This window comes from Heterodontus francisci, chromosome 8, assembly GCF_036365525.1.
Source record: "Heterodontus francisci isolate sHetFra1 chromosome 8, sHetFra1.hap1, whole genome shotgun sequence".
Classification (NCBI taxonomy): Eukaryota; Metazoa; Chordata; class Chondrichthyes; order Heterodontiformes; family Heterodontidae; genus Heterodontus; species Heterodontus francisci.
Genome location: NC_090378.1, coordinates 77,748,870 through 77,767,629, shown reverse-complemented (window position 1 = coordinate 77,767,629; position 18,760 = coordinate 77,748,870). Strand labels below are relative to the sequence as shown.

The 18,760-nt window shown below is 42.7% G+C and overlaps 1 protein-coding gene across 2 annotated transcripts in view; it reads left to right on the top strand.

Moving 5' to 3' along the window:
- The window catches only part of hmcn1 (hemicentin 1), a 740,737-nt gene that overhangs the window by 611,299 nt on the left and 110,678 nt on the right, over window positions 1-18,760 (top strand). For both annotated transcript variants that reach the window (XM_068037415.1, XM_068037414.1), the window contains exons 76-84: window positions 81-202; window positions 3,652-3,816; window positions 4,515-4,622; window positions 7,003-7,140; window positions 7,397-7,531; window positions 10,620-10,889; window positions 12,835-13,025; window positions 15,971-16,184; window positions 18,109-18,243. In XM_068037415.1, coding sequence (XP_067893516.1) covers window positions 81-202; window positions 3,652-3,816; window positions 4,515-4,622; window positions 7,003-7,140; window positions 7,397-7,531; window positions 10,620-10,889; window positions 12,835-13,025; window positions 15,971-16,184; window positions 18,109-18,243 — 1,478 coding nt within the window. The remainder of the gene's footprint in view (window positions 1-80; window positions 203-3,651; window positions 3,817-4,514; window positions 4,623-7,002; window positions 7,141-7,396; window positions 7,532-10,619; window positions 10,890-12,834; window positions 13,026-15,970; window positions 16,185-18,108; window positions 18,244-18,760) is intronic.

Below are 18,760 nucleotides of genomic sequence, written 5' to 3'. Positions count from 1 at the left end.
GAGAGCAAAAACAATGAGACAAAGTAAAATGCACGTGCTGAGAACAATTAGCTAATTTTCAGATTTTTTTTCTTCTGCAGACTGCTTTCCTCTGGCTCTCTTGTAATCATCTCACCCACTGTAGAAGACACCGGACACTACGAGTGTAAAGTCTCAAATTATGCTGGGGAAGATCAAAGAGCTATCAGACTTACTGTACAAGGTAGGCACTGACAGATTAAGATGGGCCTGATTCTTCATATTCTAAAGCATAATAGTTTAATTTCCTTTGACAGATGTAAATTGTGTATTAATTGAGTGCTTAATTGTATTTAGGTGGTGGGCATTAACTGGGAATTCATTTGTGCTCCTATATAGATGAGCAGGCTGAAGCTGTAGCTGTTGGGTTTGTAATGTGTGTCTCTGTATGTGAAAGTTTAAAGGTATGTAAGGATTAGGCTCCAGTTTTAACCTTCGCCTGGCTATCTTTATGATAACAGCAGAGCCCTCATTAGCATGTTCTTCTGTGTGCTATTTTAACACCGCTCTTAACCCATTTATTTTAGAAGGGGTTAATGGCTGTGTTACAATAGCACGCACAGCAATTTAGTGCAAATGCAATATCCATTGCTCTGGCACAGGAAATTAAGCCCATAAGTGTTTTGATGAAAATCATAGATCATTGCTTTAACAAGTGTAAAAATAATGGGCTGCATTTTACATTTCTGCTGCATAAACAATGGGGAACCGTACATCACAGAGCCGCTGCGATGTTAAATGTGGCAGCTCATTTAAATGGCCGGAACGGACGCAGGCGCTGGCGCCATTTTTAAAGGGCTTCAAGCCCTATCGTTAATTTAAATTTTTAAAAGAGAGTGGATGTTACAAAATTAAATAAATTGATCTTACCCCTCTCCCACAACCCCCCAACAATGATGGATTTAATTCCTTACCCTCTTCACCCCCCTCAAAATACTTTCCTTGTGCACCTGACCTACCCCCCCCCCCCAATGTTCATATACTTAAATCTTTACCCCTTCCCGCCATCCCTTACACCAATGAAATTACTCTGACACTGCTCCCCCCACCCCCACACTGATAAACTTACCTGTTCCCCCCTCCCCACCAGTATTCAGTCTTGGATCCGCGGATGGGGACCCAAAGGCACGGGAGTGCTGGCTACCGGTACCAATATCGCTCCGAAGCGGACAGTGGGAGTGGCTATGTCATTTATTTGTTAATTTACATTTATTTAAATGCTTAAATTTGGCTTCCGCCGCCAAGCGGCGGGGGTGGTCACAATGAGGCCTCGCAGCCGCCGGCAATATTGGGCCGAACTTTCCCAGCATCGAGGCCCATGGCGGGCTTCTGCCAGAGGCCTTTTCTTGCGCTCCCGCCACGACCCCCGATGTCGGGAGTCTGTACAATTCAGCCCAATCTGTGGGCAGTTTATTAAAGGAAATCAGTGAATTCCATTCTGTGAAATGCTGACGTAAGTGATTCTGTGCCCCTGTATCAGCCCATGACACTCTTGTGTGGAATGTCATTATTCTATAGATTTAAGATGTATTCCTCCCAAGAGCAATACAGGTCTGGCAGACTTGAATTATACCGTCGGTTCTATATTGCTCCCTGCCCAAAGGAGACTGAGTTCTGCAGATGTGCTCAGTGTTTTCCAAATCCTGGTTAAATTTTAATACTGGCATCATTAAGAAAATTAATGAATTTTATGTTTCCAGTGAATTCAAGTTTTAAAACCTTAGTTCACATTCATTGCACTTGTACGATAGTCAGTGTAACAGTTACCTGTTGTGCCTGACTCCCCTTTACACTCCTAAACTCCTAATTTGGAATGTGTATCTGGTCGAAGGTTGTTTCTTCCACCATAGTGAACAGTTTGCTGGTATTAAATGCTTATTTCTACATTTGGAATAATAGTTAATTGGTTAAAGACTTACATTTGAATAAAATGACTCCTGGTAGAAAGTGTGTGTGTGTGAGACTGTCTGACACTATTTTATCAAGATTAAGCTCCGTTAGTTATAATGCAGTACTCTGAATGGCTGGAAGCCTTGTTGATACCCACTGTGTACTTGCTAATATGAGGTATAGCCATTTGGGTGAGGCACAGGATTTGTCATAACATTAACACCTGAAGGAAAGTGGAAAAGTTGATGATGGGAGTCTTATACTTAGGGGTTAGGTTTACTAATATTGCACATACTAATCAGATCAATACAATAATAAGATTGAAGATATCAATGGACTGGTTAAGTGAACAGAAAAGTGGTGAATGGAATTCACTCCAGAGAAGTGTGAGGTGATGCATTTGTGGAGGCCAAACAAGGCAAGGGAATACACAATAAATGGTTGGATGCTGAGAGGTTTGGAGGAGCAGAAGGACTTTGGAGTGCATGTCCACAGATTCCTGAAGATAGCAGGACCTGTGTACAGTTCCAGTCACCACTTTACAGGAGGATGTGATCACACTAGAGAGTAGATTACAAGGATGTTGCCAGGATTTGAGAATATTAGCTATGGGAAAAGATTGGATAGGCTGGGGTTGTCTTCTTTGGAATAGAGGAGGCTGAGGAGAGATTTAATTGAGGTGTATAAATTATGACGGGCCTGGATAGAGTGGATAGGAAGGACTATTTCCCATAGCAAAAGGGGTGAATAACCAGGGGCAGAACACAAAAGTCCGAGTGTATCAGGCCTGTGTCCTCAGTACCTTGCTGTATGGCAGCGAAGCCTGAACAACGTATGTCAGCCAAGAGCGACGTCTCAATTCATTCCATCTTCGCTGCCTCCGGAGAATACTTGGCATCAGGTGGCAGGACTGTATCTCCAACACAGAAGTCCTCGAGGCGGCCAACATCCCCAGCTTGTACACACTACTGAGTCAGCGGCGCTTGAGATGGCTTGGCCATGTGAGCCGCATGGAAGATGGCGGGATCCCCAAAGACACATTGTACAGCGAGCTCGCCACTGGTATCAGACCCACCGGCCGTCCATGTCTCCGCTATAAAGACGTCTGCAAACGCGACATGAAATCCTGTGACATTGATCACAAGTCGTGGGAGTCAGTTGCCAGCGTTCGCCAGAGCTGGCGGGCAGCCATAAAGACGGGGCTAAAATGTGGCGAGTCGAAGAGACTTAGTAGTTGGCAGGAAAAAAGACAGAGGCGCAAGGGGAGAGCCAACTGTGCAACAGCCCCGACAAACAAATTTCTCTGCAGCACCTGTGGAAGAGTCTGTCACTCTAGAATTGGCCTTTATAGCCACTCCAGGCGCTGCTTCACAAACCACTGACCACCTCCAGGCGCGTATCCATTGTCTCTCGAGATAAGGAGGCCCAAAAGAATAGCTTTAAAGTAATTGGTTGGGGGTCTGAAACTCACTGCCCAAAAAAGGTGGTAGAAGCATAAGTTCCGTAACCTACAAAGTTAAAGACCCAGAGTAGGAAAGTGGGATTAGGCTGGATAGCTTTTTGTCAGTCACAAATACCCGATGGGCCAAATGGCAGCTTCCTGTGCAATAGGTTTCTATAATTCTATGAACAAATTGATTCTGCACAGCAGTACCTGCAGTCCTGGTTCTGCTCTATTTATTTTATATTATTTAGCTTATACAAATAGCACTATTGATCCATTTTAATTGTCTTCCTATTCAGTTCCCCCTTCCATTGCTGATGAAGCTACAGACTTGTTGGTAACAAAGTTGTCACCAACTGTTATTACATGCACTGCCTCTGGTGTCCCAGAACCAACCATTCACTGGACCAAAGATGGAGTCAAGCTGCCACCTCAAGGAGAAGGCTACCTTGTTCTGTCTACAGGTAACAGCAGCTGGGTTAACACATTCCTAGAGGAGTAGGAAATTCTGGAGAGGCACAGCAAGTCAAACAGTATCTGAAGAGAAAAATAGGTTAACGTTCAGAACTGTTGAAGAGCCAGACCAAAAATATTAACATATCTTTTTTCTCTCAGATAGTGATCAGCTTGCACTTCTTATATTTTTCAGATTTCCACTTTTACTTTTTACTTACTTCAACACTTTCCTATATATTTACAATGTGAGGCCTCGAATTTAAACTGATCTACCTGTATGCTACGTCATTATACAGAACCTAGAGTTTACATATACAGACCTTTCTACACAGATCCTATCTAATAGTCACTGTACCATTAACATTCTTAGTATTCTTTAGTCATGCTAATTAGTAAGTTGGGGACACTGTATGGCAGGAATGTCAAGGATTTCTTTTACTGATAAGCAGATCTAATAGTTTGTGGACAGTAAGAAAACAAATCAGCCTGCTGGAAGATATATTTCATATTTCAAATATTAACAGGAAATGTATATGTGTTTTAATTACCCTGTTACTTTCATAGTTGTCTTTCACATCTATAGGTGCCCTGTGTGCTGTAACAGGACATCATTATGGTTTACTTGTTGTGCAATAAATGAATAAATACAGAAACTAGTTATAGTTGTTGCCTATTCAGCACTTTTCCCAACTTCTTGTTAATTCAGGGACTATTGATATCAGTATTGCCCAGCTCAGTCATACAGGAAGGTACACGTGTGTTGCAAAGAATGCTGCTGGCACTGCACACAGGCAAGTCAACCTCCAGGTACAAGGTAGGCATTCAATAATTAAATATACTTTAATTTCAATTATTGGGAATAATTTGCTATTCGATGCGAGAGATAAATCAAGTTTTCTCATCATACTTTCTTTCCCAGTACCACAACCATGCCAAATTATTTAATTGTTTAAGGAACAGGACAGAATGTGAGTGGTTCAGGGAACTGGAAGTCAGTAACATGTAGCATACTGCATTCAGAACAAGAAGTTTTTCTCCAGTATTATGAATATTTTTGAGGTCATCAGACTTATGACCGGAGAGAATGACCCATATATTCCTCTTGAATGTTCTACCCAAATGCATGATTGCCAGATGGTGTTGAGTATGACTATTCCATTGATGATCTTCATTCACACCTCTGGAACTCTGCTTATTGAATCAGCTTACCTTGAACATCTTTGGTTGGGTCTGACACTGTACACTTCTAAACCATCATATGGTTTCTCATCAAAGCTATGTTCATTGCACAATAGTTTCCATTCAAATCAGTCTGTCTTTTAGCTGATAGTTTATTCCCTGACTCTTATTCTTTGCTAGTTGAAGGATTTCCCTGGGGCATGATCCTCTTTCATTCTCTTAAAATTGTTCACCTAATTTCAGTCATTATACAACCATATCCACTCAATTCTTGATAATTTCACTTTACATTCATCAACTTTGTGCAATTTGCAAATCCATAATGTACAGAGCATTCAGTCTTTTTGCAATGAGATTGTTGAATCACATTTGCATCTTCTTCATGCCCTTTAGTGGAGGAATGAAGGTGTTGTTTCTAACTTATAAAAAGGTTTATTCATGTCTCTCACAATTTTAATGAACAATAACTATCTCCTCTCATCTTTGATGGATTCTGGGCCTCATCTTTTACTTCAAATAGAAACCCCAGCTGCCTCCAAGAGGCACAGTTTTCCCTCTTGTGCCAAGCACTTGCTTTTTCATGCTCAACAACTTTTAATTCTCTAAGAAACCCAAGTCTAACAAAAACAAGAATATTTTTCCCAAGTCCAGGGAGGCTGTTCTAACAGTTTGTTCATTCACCTGTGGAAGGAAAAGTTTGTCATTTGATAGTTGATCCCTCTCTCATCTCCAGACTTGTCTTTCTCTATTACAACCTCTGCTGTCTTTGTTTATCAATATCACTGTGGTTGGTGCTACTCTGAACTTTCTTAATCCCTCTACATCTTAATGCTAAAATTAAGACTTATTACATAATATTTTAATCTCAAACTTTCCCAGAACCTCAAAGCTTACCTCTCACAGTCTTGTTTCTTTCTAGAAATTCAATTCCTTCAAAATCCAAGCATGACATCACATGATTCCTAACCCCTAATTTAATTGTTCTCTCTTACTTCCATGTCTGCATAATGGGCTTTGGCCCCTTACTTTGTTTCTCAAAAGAAAAATTAAAAATTCGCATGAAAGCATTGGAAATTGCATTTGCTTTTCTCTACAAGTTCCATTTTCTGCTTCTGAGTCCTTGTTTTTGTTCTTGACCTCTGCTTCAGCTGTGAGAATTAAGTAGAATTCTACAGATCTTTATAGCTTTGTTCCCTTTATTGTTCTATAAATAATCAACAGATGGAGATGGGAAGCATCTTTTAGGCAGTGGCTGAATATGGACTGTTTAAACTCATACCTTTAAACTGGAACTAAGCACATAACCATGTAGACCCTGAAAACCCATGGAGCTTTGATTCCAATGTAAATGCCAGGAACTGCCTGCCAATAACTTCCAGCAACGATTTCACCAAAGTTTTGGGTTCAAGGAGCATCACCTATTTTAAATGAAGTGTGCAAATGTGTGCTTCACAGGGGACACATCTTATCAGAAGAGAGTAGCTACAAATTGCAGCAGAAGGTGTTGGGTGTGGGAGGGTAGGGGTGTCATTGCCTTTCTCAGAAAGACCACTAACCTGTGCCCAGCAGCACTTCCTCCAGGGATGCGGTCTATCTACCTCATTGTCCTAACTGGTGGCCTTTCCACTAAATTCACAGCAGAGGTGTGCCAGAAGTACCAAAGTTTTTATCCGCAGTGTGTGTGAAGGACAGCCATACACACACTTTGCAACTTTCAAAACTCAATTTTGGATAACACAGTTCCCTCTCGCTCCATATTCTGCTTTGAAGCACAAATATAATGCACTTTTGTATATAAGCTGACAGCAATTTCCAGAAGTTTGTATTTGTGGATCATGCACCTTGTAGCACAATAATCTTCAATTAGAACAAACCTGGTTTGTCGGAAACTTGAACATTAGAACAGGAGTGTGCCCTTTAGGCTTTGCAGTTTGAAAAATGAATACCATGTCATGTAATTTTGATTGGATTGCAGTTTTGTGTCTTTTTAAATTGTGATTCTATTTTCTTTCCAGAACTTCCTGTAATTCAAACTCAGCCTAGCAGTCTGGACGTGATTCTGAATAATCCCATTACTCTTCCATGTGAGGCCACTGGCACTCCAAACCCTACTATCACCTGGCAAAAGGAAGGCATCAGCATTAGCACAGCAGGTAAAATGACCAGAACTTTTGTTATTCCAAAAATGCATTCAAGTTCACTGAATTCTGTTAATATTCTGGAGAATGGCAGTATTGGGCAAATACTACACCAAATTTCTACTTGGCTTTGAGTTTTTCCTCTTACCTTAGATAATAGTTCCAGTCAATAAAGTCAATGATTTGGTTGCATTTCTCCACAAACCTACAGTCAGCTTATTATTTGCTCAGTGTCTGTGACTCACTGCTTCCCATGCTTTTTCTTATACAGGAGGAGATTATACTGTTCTACCCAATGGAGGTCTTCAGATTACTCAAGCTGCAGTGAAAGATACTGGGACATACATGTGTGTTGCACAGAACCCAACTGGCACAGCCCTGGGAAAGATAAAGCTGAGGGTGCAGGGTAAGTTGCAAAAAAATGTAACTGTTAAGGTTGTTGGTGGATTATTTTGGAATGGGGCAGTTTACCTCAATAGAGGACTGCAATCAGTGTTCTTTAATGGATTAGATTAAGAATAATGTTTATATTAATTTTCTTTGGTGATTGTGTTGGTGTTTATTTCTGAAGTCCTCTTTTTGTGTGGTGACACACACCAGCTGGGGTCAGGTTGTAGTGTTCACTGAGCCTGCAAACCTTGGAATTGAAATGAGATGAAGCCAAACTAAGAGCCAAACAGAACTGACCACTGGCAGGTACTATGTGGTTTACTCAGGCACAAACTTATGACATATTCTGGTAAGTGAGTTACACTGATGGTCTTCATTAGGCGATAAATCCATGACCACAGTATGAGATCTTACCAATTGATATTTCAGGGATTTTTAAAGCACCAAGTTTCCTGATAGCTTTTGTAAGAAACCTTACTTTTAGGCCTCTTTTACTTATTCAATAGGGTAGAGCTGATGCCAATAGTTACAGTAATAGTTTATTTTGAGAAGTAAAAACAAAGATCAATATATGCAAGTATCTAAGCAGTAATTTTAAAAAATCAAACAAGGAATTATATTACCCGGTCTGAGTTGGATAGGGCCAGTAATTTACGGCTGCCTGTTGCTTGCCCCCGTCTACAATTGTTGTCTTCACTTGGTGAAACCCTCTACATAACAAAAGCCTAAAGCACGTACTTGTCCAGATGCAGACTGTTCCCTGTGATCACAATCTAACACTCAGGGCTGAACCTTCGCCCCCATATGCCCACACCATCCCACTACCGAACCATTTTCCCAGAGGCAGGATGGCAGTCAGAAGGTCAACCCGCCTACAAGTGGCAGGTAGCCAATCAAGGGGAACTAAAGATCTGTTGTCAAAGGCCGACTGGAACTTTCCCCCTGCTGCATTGAGAGCAGGCTAGCTGCCTGGAGGCGGCCTTCTGGCAGCAGATCGGGGGGACCTGCGCTCCAGGCAGGCTTTGAAGCCTTTCCCATCTCCCACAGCTGGGAGCGGGCTGGAAGGTGGGGTGTGTGTAAAATCGGGTGGGATGGGGGTGGGGGGTGGGGGGGCGGGGTGCCATGCCTGTCGCCTACTCTCCGCTGCTGGTATTCTACCAGTGGCGGGGGAGGTGGTGGGCAGCCTGCCCGCCCTTAGGCCAATTGAGACCCTTAAGTGTCAATTAAGGGCCACTAAAGGGCCTATTCCTACTGCCACTGGTATTTTACCAGTGGTGGATCGGCATTTCGCCACCTGGCAGCCACCCAGCAGTCTAGGGGGTGCCTCACAGAGGGACCCCCAGTGGCATGGGCTACCCCTGCTGGAAGAAGTCCCTATGCCCTCACAATCGACCTACCCCTCCCCCTTACCGGGGCCTGGCTGATTAGCTCCAGCAAGCCCCAACCTCACTTATCTCCTTCTCCAGCTCCATCACTGGCTGGGTCTGGGTCCTGCTGCAGTTCCAGGAGCGGCCACCATTCCCATTAATGCTACTGGGACTGAAGAAGTGCCAGCCCTCTGATTGGCCAGCTGCTCGGAGGCGGGACATTCTGCTTCAGAGGGGTGGAAGCCACAACCTCAGGCAAGTAATTGCCTGAGACATGCAAAATACTGTTGTGGTTTCCAGGGCGGGCAGAGGCAGGCTCGTCCCCAGCTTTCCAGCCAGTGTGCAGGGCCACTGCCTCCTCATTAAATCCAGGCCCAGGTTTTTTTTACTTTCCATTCATTCCAAAGGGAAGAATAAAACTATAGGCCAACAAATATACTAACCTGCAATCTAGCAAAACTTAATATTGAAAGGTAAAAAAGGGTATTATATTTTAACACTTTCAAAATATACATGCTGTTTGTATAACTTGAAATTTAATGCAATGAAATGATACTGGTATTGGATATTCAACTGCACTGAGCTCATAATGTAACCACAGTCCAACGTATGCAGGTGGAAGGTAAAGATTGTGAACTGTGCCCAGTAGCGATGTATCACCTAGTTTCTCCTTTAAATTGTATCATGTTCCAGTTTGTTAATATCACTGTGGTCATTATTCTTCAGAACTATCATCTCATATTTGTCCTAAACTATAAATATGTAATCTTTCATTATTCCTTCTTCCTGTCTCCTCACTTGTGAAAACAAGGCCCTATCTCCGACACTAACTTAATCTGTCCCTGGGTATTAAGCTATGGACCTCCTTACCTCCTTCAGTGTTTTCTTCATCTACAATCTTGGATTTAAAAGCCAAAACATTTTTTACTATGGTTGGGGTTTTATCCAGGCAACAGGGGTCTCGACCCCTGGCAAAAGCACCACCAAGAACCCCGCGTCGCACCTTCTGTGGGAGGCCCACCAAATCAAGTGTCAATTAGGCTCTTAACTGGATAGCAGTGGGCCTTCCACAAACAAGAACCCCGGCAATGGAAGTCCTGCCCTCTGTGAGCTGCTAGCCAATCAGACACCGGCAGCTCTTTAACTGAGCAGTGCCACGTGGAGGCAGTGGCTGCTGCCAGTGGAGCACCCACCTGAGGCTCAGGGCAGTGCTTGACCCAGGTCACAGGTAGGTCAGGGTGGGAGGGATCTCGCGGGGTGGGGGTTACAGGGGAGAGGTGTGTAGGGGAGTCAGCAGCAAGTGCGGTGGGGTGGCTCTCAGCGGATGCTCCCATCCCAATGCCAGGTCCCTTATTCAGGCAGTAGGTGTCTTTTAACAAAGGAACACCCTTACCCCGGAGCCGGCAAGCAACCCACACGGTTTTTCTTGCCGTGCTCCCAGTGCGGCAACAGGCCCGCCCGCCACTCAGCTAATTATGGCGGTGGCATTATTGCCCACTTAAGGGCCTCAATTGGCGGCAGGGCAGGAAAGCCGTTCACAGGCCTTCCCGCCCAGGACTTAATTTCGGTGGAGTGGGAAGGTGGCGGGGTCCCTCCCCCTGCCACCATTCCACACAATTACATGCTCTCCCCACCTTCAAACCTGCTGTTGGGGAGAGCATAAAATTCCCTCCATGTCTAAATATTTCTTAAAATATTTTGTAATTTAATTGAAGTAAACACTTTCTTTTTTTAAAGTGCCTCCAGTTATAATGACCCATCCAAAGAACTACATTGTTGCTCTGGATAAATCAGTCACCATGGTCTGTGAGACCAAGGGTTACCCAATTCCTGAAGTCACCTGGAACAAAGATGGACAACAAGTTACAGAGAGCATTCGCCTGAGGATCCTCAGTACTGGAGCCCTGCAGATTGCCTTTGTCCAACCCAGAGACACTGGACGATACACTTGTACAGCAGCCAATCTTGCAGGTTCCAGCAGCTCTGTCATGATTCTGACTGTTCACAGTAAGTGTTATTTTATATTCTACTCCCAACATTAACATCTTTTGCTTTTAGAGCATTTGGACTTCTTTAACTCATTAATAAAATGGGGTAAATAAAGACACACCAGTATCAGTTTGTTGTGGCTGTTTACAAGTATGAATGAAGCAATGGCACAAAGAAAATGGAAACACAAAATCTTAACACCCTGTTCCCGCCCACACTCAAGCCATTATCATCTTAGTGGAGTGCTTGAAATGTGGGACCCAGGCACTCACCAAAAGCATGTGGACAACTCATTAGCCCATGCAAATCGGGATCCTATGGCACCAATAGGACACTGATGCAATTTTTATGTACCAATGTGCAGATCATGTTCCATGCAAGCTCCGCTGATTGTGAGTGACCTAAACAGCAGTCCTTAAAGGAATCACTGCAGACAGGCCACTTAAAAACAAATAATTTTTGAAGCAATTTTCATTATATCAGCAGGAAAGTTAATCTTCCTCTTGACCCCATATAAATTGACCCCAACCAATGTCGATCTCTCCACAGTACTTTCTGAGGATTCCCTCATCTTCGATCTCCCCCTCACTTAACTGCATCGGCTGGGCTCTGCAATGAGCCTTTGGATTTTTGTCCCTCTCCGATCAACAAGCTGCTGGAAATGCACGAGCAGCTTGTGTGGAAATGAGGCTTGACAGTGAAACTTGGTTGAGCCTCGGCCTGACTCCATCAGGTGGTCTTGCAATTTCTGCATCTCACCTGTTGGAATGTACAAGCTGAGGTGATTCCCTGTCACAAGCTAATGTGGGTTTGGGTTTGTGTCATAAGATGAGCTAGAGATCTCAACCATAATGTCAAGGAAAAATGTACCAAGGAAAAGCCAGTCACTGCACAAAAGCAAGGAAGGAAAGTAGAAAGCAGTCACCAACTAGTGATCAGATAAAGACTGATATTGTACAGTAGTCGTTTAGTAGTACAGAACTTGAGTATTGCTGAAAATAGAGACATGTTGTCGAAGCTTTTCGTCTTGCACTCAAGACAATCGCAAGAATAATCAATGTAAGGGAAAACAACAACTTATACTGTATGAGAAGAGAGCGCTGATTGGTTGGCAAGTGAATTCTGATTGGTGGAGGCATTGCCATGGAGAATGCACCAGGTGATGGTGACTGACAGTTAACTGCCAAGCTTTGTTTGAAATTTAAACCAGGCAGCTTGAATCTGATTGGTCAAAGCATTTCCCTGAGGAATGAACCAGCGAATGGCTGTCAATTATTTTGTTCAGCTGAAACAGGCACAATGTTTGTACATATTCTCTCTGTCTGCAAAGAACAGGGCCATGTGTATTAATATTTGTAGCTTCCAGTACACTCAAATGCTCCACATTGCGAGCCCTACTGACAATCTTAAATTGGTTGTCAGTGTAATTCTTAGCACACTGTGAATTATTTATTAAATGTTGTCCAATCACATCTAATGTTGGGCACTGTGTTTTGAGTTTTGCAAGCACGGGCCAGATGGGTACGCCCCGTAACTTGCACGTTGCGAACAGCAGAAGGACGTGGTGTTTGATACGATCCGCCAGACTTTAGGATTTACAGTCTATATACCTAGCATCACACTGGCATTGAAATTCATATATCACATCATTCATTTCTGTGATAGGCAGGACGTCTTTACGAAAAGCTTCGACAACATGTTTCTATTTTCAGCAATACATTAGTACAGTACTGGTTTCCTAAATACCATTTTATCAGGCATGATGTATATGTAGGGGGAGGGACTTCTGTCAAATGAAAGAAAAAATACCATTTATGAGGGAAGGTGTCACATAATTTGGTGCTCCAACATATACCACAATGATTTGTACCAAAGGTGCTGCATGTGTTAAGTTCATGATTTACACCATGCTGCTATGAGCAAGCACTAAGTTGTATTTGTTTACTCAATCTGCCTTTTACAGTCCCACCAACAATCCGTACTGCAGACATTGAGTACACAGTGATTGAGGAATCTCGGGGAGCATTGCCATGCGTTGCCGATGGTGTTCCTGAGCCAATGCTGACCTGGCAGAAAGATGGCATAATCCTGCAGGACACACCAGGAAAATATAGGTTGATGCAGTCAGGAGAGCTCATTGTGGAAAATGCTACAGTAAGATCAGAGATAAGCTTTAAAAATTGTTCCCTGCCCTTTGCAGGTGAAAATGTAAAGCAATGCCCATGCATTTCAGAGATTGTTTCGATGGAATTGTGAGGAATCATTGCTAATTTAATTACAACTAGCTGTCCTGTAACTAATTGTGAAACATAAGCCTTGATCTCACCTGTGGCACAGTTGGTAGCACTCTCCCCTCTTAGTCAGAAAGTTGTGGGTTCCAAGTGCCACACCAGGACTTGAGCACACAAATCAAGGCTGATACACCAGTGTAGAAGCAGTGCTGTCTTTTGGATGAGACCTTAAACTAAGGCCGTGTCTGACCTTTTAGGTGGGTGTAAAAGATCCCGTGGTACTATTTCAAAGAAGAGCAGGAGAGTTATCCCGAGTGATTTGGCCAATATTTATCCCTCAATCAACATCACAAAAATAGATTATCTGGTCATTATCACATTGCTGTTTGTGGGAACTTGCTGGGCTTAATTTTGTTGGGGCAGTAGGGGTCCCAACACTGGGCCAGAAAGCCAAGGGCAACCCCACCTTCACCGGTTTGGGGGACCCCCAGCTGCATTTTTTGGTGCGCAGGCAATTAGCTGCCTGGTGCCAGAACTCCCAGCCCTTTGAAAGATGGGAGCCCGCCTCCAAGAGCTATCAGCCAATCAGAAGGCCGGCAGCTCTTCAGTCTCAGCAGTGCCACTGGGGAGTGGTGGCTGCTGCTGAGACTGCAGCTGTCAAAAAAAGATGTTAACCTTCCCACAAGGTAAGTGTGGTCAGGGGCCACCGGGGCCAATCAGGCAGGCCCAGCAAGGGGTGGATGGGAAGGTTGGTGAGGGTGGGGGAGATGTTTTTGCTGGGGTGGCCCTTGCCACCAGGGGGCCTTCCATGGGCCACAGAGTGCCCGATCAGGAGGGACCTTCCCAAACCCAGCCCACAGGGCGGTCTCCCACGTGGCAGGGGCCTACCAGCCAGTGGTAAAATGCCAGCGGTGGTGGCAAGAGCCCCTTAAATGGCCCTTAATTGGCCACATAAGGGCCTCAATTGGCCTCTGGTGGGAAGGCCGTACTCCATCATCCCCGATGTTGATAAAATTCCAAAGCGACGGGCACTCCACCACTGCCTTCCCTCGCCATTTTACAGGCCTCCCCTCCACCCCCACCCCCCCAGTACCCTTGGAGGGTTGGTAAAATTCAACCCGCTGTGTGCAAATTGGCTACCACGTTTCCTACTTACAACAGTGACTACACATCAAAAATATTTTATTAGCTGTTAAGTGCTATGGCTGTCCTGTGTTCATGACGGACACTATATAAATGCAAAAATTTTTTCTTCTCTTTTGAACTGGTTCTGTCTAGTTCAATTGCTGATGAAATCCAGCAAACTGTTTGCAAAATATGTAATTTCTGAGGAAGTTGTGTAACAGATACAATGTGGTAACACTACCAGATCAGGTAAATAAAAAAAAATCAGGCCAGTTGCACGGACCCTTAAAAATAGTGACATTTATTTGATATTTCCAGTTTAGGATCACAATCTCAAAACTTCTAGTATCTATCTATCCATCCATCTCCTTTCTCCCTCACACCCTCGCTCTCTCACCTTCTCTCTTCACTGGGCTATACATAAATTTTTAAACAGGAGCGACTCAGTATTCAGTCAATCTTTGATATACAACTATATGAAAAAGTGTCCCTTTTTAAAACTAAAACCGATTAAAAGGAATTATGATTGGCCTTTGTATCTAACCAATAAAACGTTCAGCATGCATTAATCAGAAATAAAAACAGAAAATGCTGGAAAAACTCAGCAGGTCTGGCAGCATCCGCAGTATTTTGCTTTTATTTTATGCATTAATCAGATCAGTGTTGGCATGAATCAATGAATATAGTATTCCAGCTGGCTTTCTCATTGGTCTGTGCTAACAATGTGGCATTTCCATCACATGCTTCGCATGAACCAATTAGATTCCAATATAATAAAACAGACTGACTTTAAAGTTAGCCTCATGCCATGAGCAACACCAAGATGGTCTACAAGATGGAATTTTTAAAATATTTCCACGGTTTAAAAGATTATTTAAGTATTGTTAACTTTTAAGAAAAATAATCAGAAAGATAACTGAAAGAAATCACTAAGCCTGGCACCAGACGCTGTCTAAAGATGTAGAGATACAACAATTAAATCAGGATGCTTTAAATGAGCTTATCGCTCCAACTGTGTTTGTTAATTCAGTTACTTCACACTTTCAGCTCAGTATCTCCTCCCAGCCAGATCCGCCTTGTGCAACAGTAAAACTTTGTTTCCTTCAACAGTGGCAGTTCTTGGGATTCATTTTTCTATGATGAAAAATGCAGTCTTGTAAAAATCTAAGTTGCAACATGTATTAATAATAGACTTTATAAAATTCATCAGATTTCAACATCATCCTTCCAACTGGCCACAAAGCAAACATACAGCAATGGCACAAAATAAACTTAATTCTTTGAAATATAAGCAAAATACTGCAGATGCTGGAAATCTGAAATAAAAACAAGAAATGCTGGAAATACTCAGCAGGTCTGGCAGCATCCGTGGAGAGAGAAGCTGAGTTAACGTTTCGGGTCAGTGACCTTGTTTTTTAATTTTTTGAATGTTGGGAGAAGGGAGGATGCAATCCAAATAATATCATACCTGGGGACCTTTATACATTAATTGGAAACATTTTCGTGGCCCCAGAGTTCCATCTGAAATATATAGCAGACTTCCAGTTAAGCCGATTGTCTACCGACATTGACAGTACCTCTGGAAATATCTGTGCTCAGATTCCCACATTTCCTTGGCTGAAGGAGGGTGTATAAGAAGGCATTGGAGGAGCAAGAATGAGGAGAAATCAGGATTTTCTGTTTGTGCCAACTTTATATTGCATCTGTCAAAAACATCATTGTAATTGTCTTTATCCCCGTCAGCCTGATGACACTGGCAGTTACACTTGTATAGCTACCAATGTGGCCGGTCGTGACACCAAGACGTTCAGCCTGACTATCTACATCCACCCAGCTTTTACAGAACTGCCTGGAGATATATCCTTAAACAAAGGGGAACGCCTAGCATTGAACTGTGCAGCAAATGGTATTCCTACACCCAAAATCACCTGGGCATTTAACAACAATATTATACCTGGTAAGAATATGCTTAAATGGCAGCACAAAATAATTGATAGCAAATAGGCAGCCTACTTCTTTATACTCCACCCGGTTTTATTTTCTATTGACATCCATGTAATATCAGACAAGACCAATTTCACCCCCATAATCTTAAAAATGTGTACTTTCTCAACATATTGTACTGATAGTATGGTTAGGTTTGCGTGATCTTGTTTATTACATTGCTGCAGCTGCTTCTGACTGAGATAAAGCAGGTGAACAACCCCTTACATCACCCATTGAATGTGGGGATTGTGATACCAGGAAATCTTAAATTGGAGAAATTGTTTGAACTATGGCCCCCATTTTACTACTGAGGCATCAAAGCCATCCTCCATATTTTTATTTTATTCATTCGTGGGATATGGGCATTGCCAGAAAGGCCAGCATTTATTGCCCATCCCTAATTGCACTTGAGAAGATGGCGGTAGCCTGATCATCATATGGCAGTAATATAGTTGGCGTGTAATAAATTAACTGATCTCAGCCAGAGTGATCGGGGAAGCGGGTGCTATGATTGGCTGGAGCATTCCTGGGCTTGGAAAGGGGAAGCGGAAGGAAAATCCTGATTACTACAACAGTATCAGAGTTATGGATGAGGAAGGCCATTTGGCCCAACTTAACTAATCCATCCAGAAAGGCCTAGCGCTCCCCCTATTTCAGCATTTAATTGTTTCTTAAGTGATTCTCGGGGTTTTGCTTCCAAGGCTTTTTTTGGAAGTTAATTCCAATTGTTGATCACTCTTTAAATTTATCTTTTAGTAGTTTGAGCACATGTTTCCTTGTCCTACTGAAAACAGCATTTAAAATTAATTTTTGTTCCCATTCCCTTTCTGTGGAGAAATTGAATATTTTTATTATTAAATAATTTCTCCAGCCACCCACTTACATCCTCAATTTTCTTGTTGAACTTCCCTCCTTTCCCAAATATCAGATGTATATCTGCAAGTATTACTTTGCACCAAAGATTGCAACTAGAGTTTGCGTAAGAATTTCAGATAAGAACAGGACTGGGCTCTGCAATGAAACCTCCATGTCCAAATAAATATTGGCCCCTTCCTCTGTAGGCTCACACACAAAGAATGGTCTCCTGAGTGAGGGACCAGAGGATTGCCGGCACCTGTGGAAAAATACTCAAGCATGAGTCACTACCTTCAACAGAAGAGGGGAAAAAATTGGATGGAGGGGGAAAGATTAGTTACAATAAGGTTAGGCTTCAACTGGGGTATTGTGAACAATCCTGGGCACCACACTTCAGGAAAGATCGAAAGGCCTTAGAAAGGGTACAGAGAAGGTTACCTAGGATGTTGCCAGCATAAGGAACTTCATTTATGATGAGACGTTGGAACAGCGAAGGGTAAGAGGTGACCTAATTGAGGTTTTCAAGATGATGGATGGATTTTGATAGAGTAGATAGAGAAAAATTAATCTCTCTGGCGAATGATTCAATAACCAGTGATCATGGATTTTAAATCATTGGTGGAAGATCTAGAAGGGAGATGAGGAGATTTTTTTCACCGAGTTGTTAAGATCAGGAATCTTTGAACTGAAAAGGTGGTGGAAGCTGATTCCTTATATAATTTTAAAAGGGAGTTGGACAGTTGTTTCAAGGATAAAAAACATACAGGGTTACAAACAAAATGGGGATGTGGGATGAAGCATGGCTGCTCAGAGCCAGCACAGGGTCGAACAACCTCCTTTTGTGTTATTTTATGAAAATACAAAGTTCAGAAAATCTGTCAGCAAATCAAACTTCATGAATAGTCATTTTTACAGAATTAAAAAACAAATTTGAAACTGTCTTGAGTAATATAATGATGTGTTGAAATCATAAATTCAGAAGCAAGAGACAGATCAGAGAACTTCATTCTAATAAATAAACACATCTTTTATTCCTACAGCCCAATACAATAATGTCAATGGACACAGCAAATTGGTCATTGAAAAGGTATCAAAGGATGACTCGGGCACATACGTTTGCACAGCAGGAAATAGAGTGGGAACCATCAAGGCCATTGGATCTGTATACGTCAAAGGTAAATTAGGGAAGACCTCTAGATTCCTTTATTTTGTTTGCACAAGTCACCTTTTTAAGTGCTGTTCATCCCAATGGGATTTGTTTGAGCTACATTTACAGAATGGAAGATGAATTGATAACCTGAACCAGTTAGCTGAACTTAAGAAATAGGAGCAGAAGAAGCCATTCGGCCCCTCGAGCCTGCTCCACCTTTCAATAAGATCATGGCTGATCTGATTGTGGCCTTAACTCCACTTTCCTGCCTGACCCCTATAACCCTTGACTCCTTTGTCAATCAAAAATTTGTCAGACTCAGCCTTGAATATAGTCAATGACCCAGCCTCTACTGCTCCTCTGGGGAAGAGAATTCCAAACACTAACGACCTTCTGAGAGAAATATTGAAATGGGGCTGAATTTTATGATGTACAAAATGGCGGCCCACATGCGCATGCTTTACTCCATGGAGCTGTCATGATATTAAATGTGGCAGCTCATTTACATAGCTGGGGCAGACCACACCGCCCCCCCCCCCCCC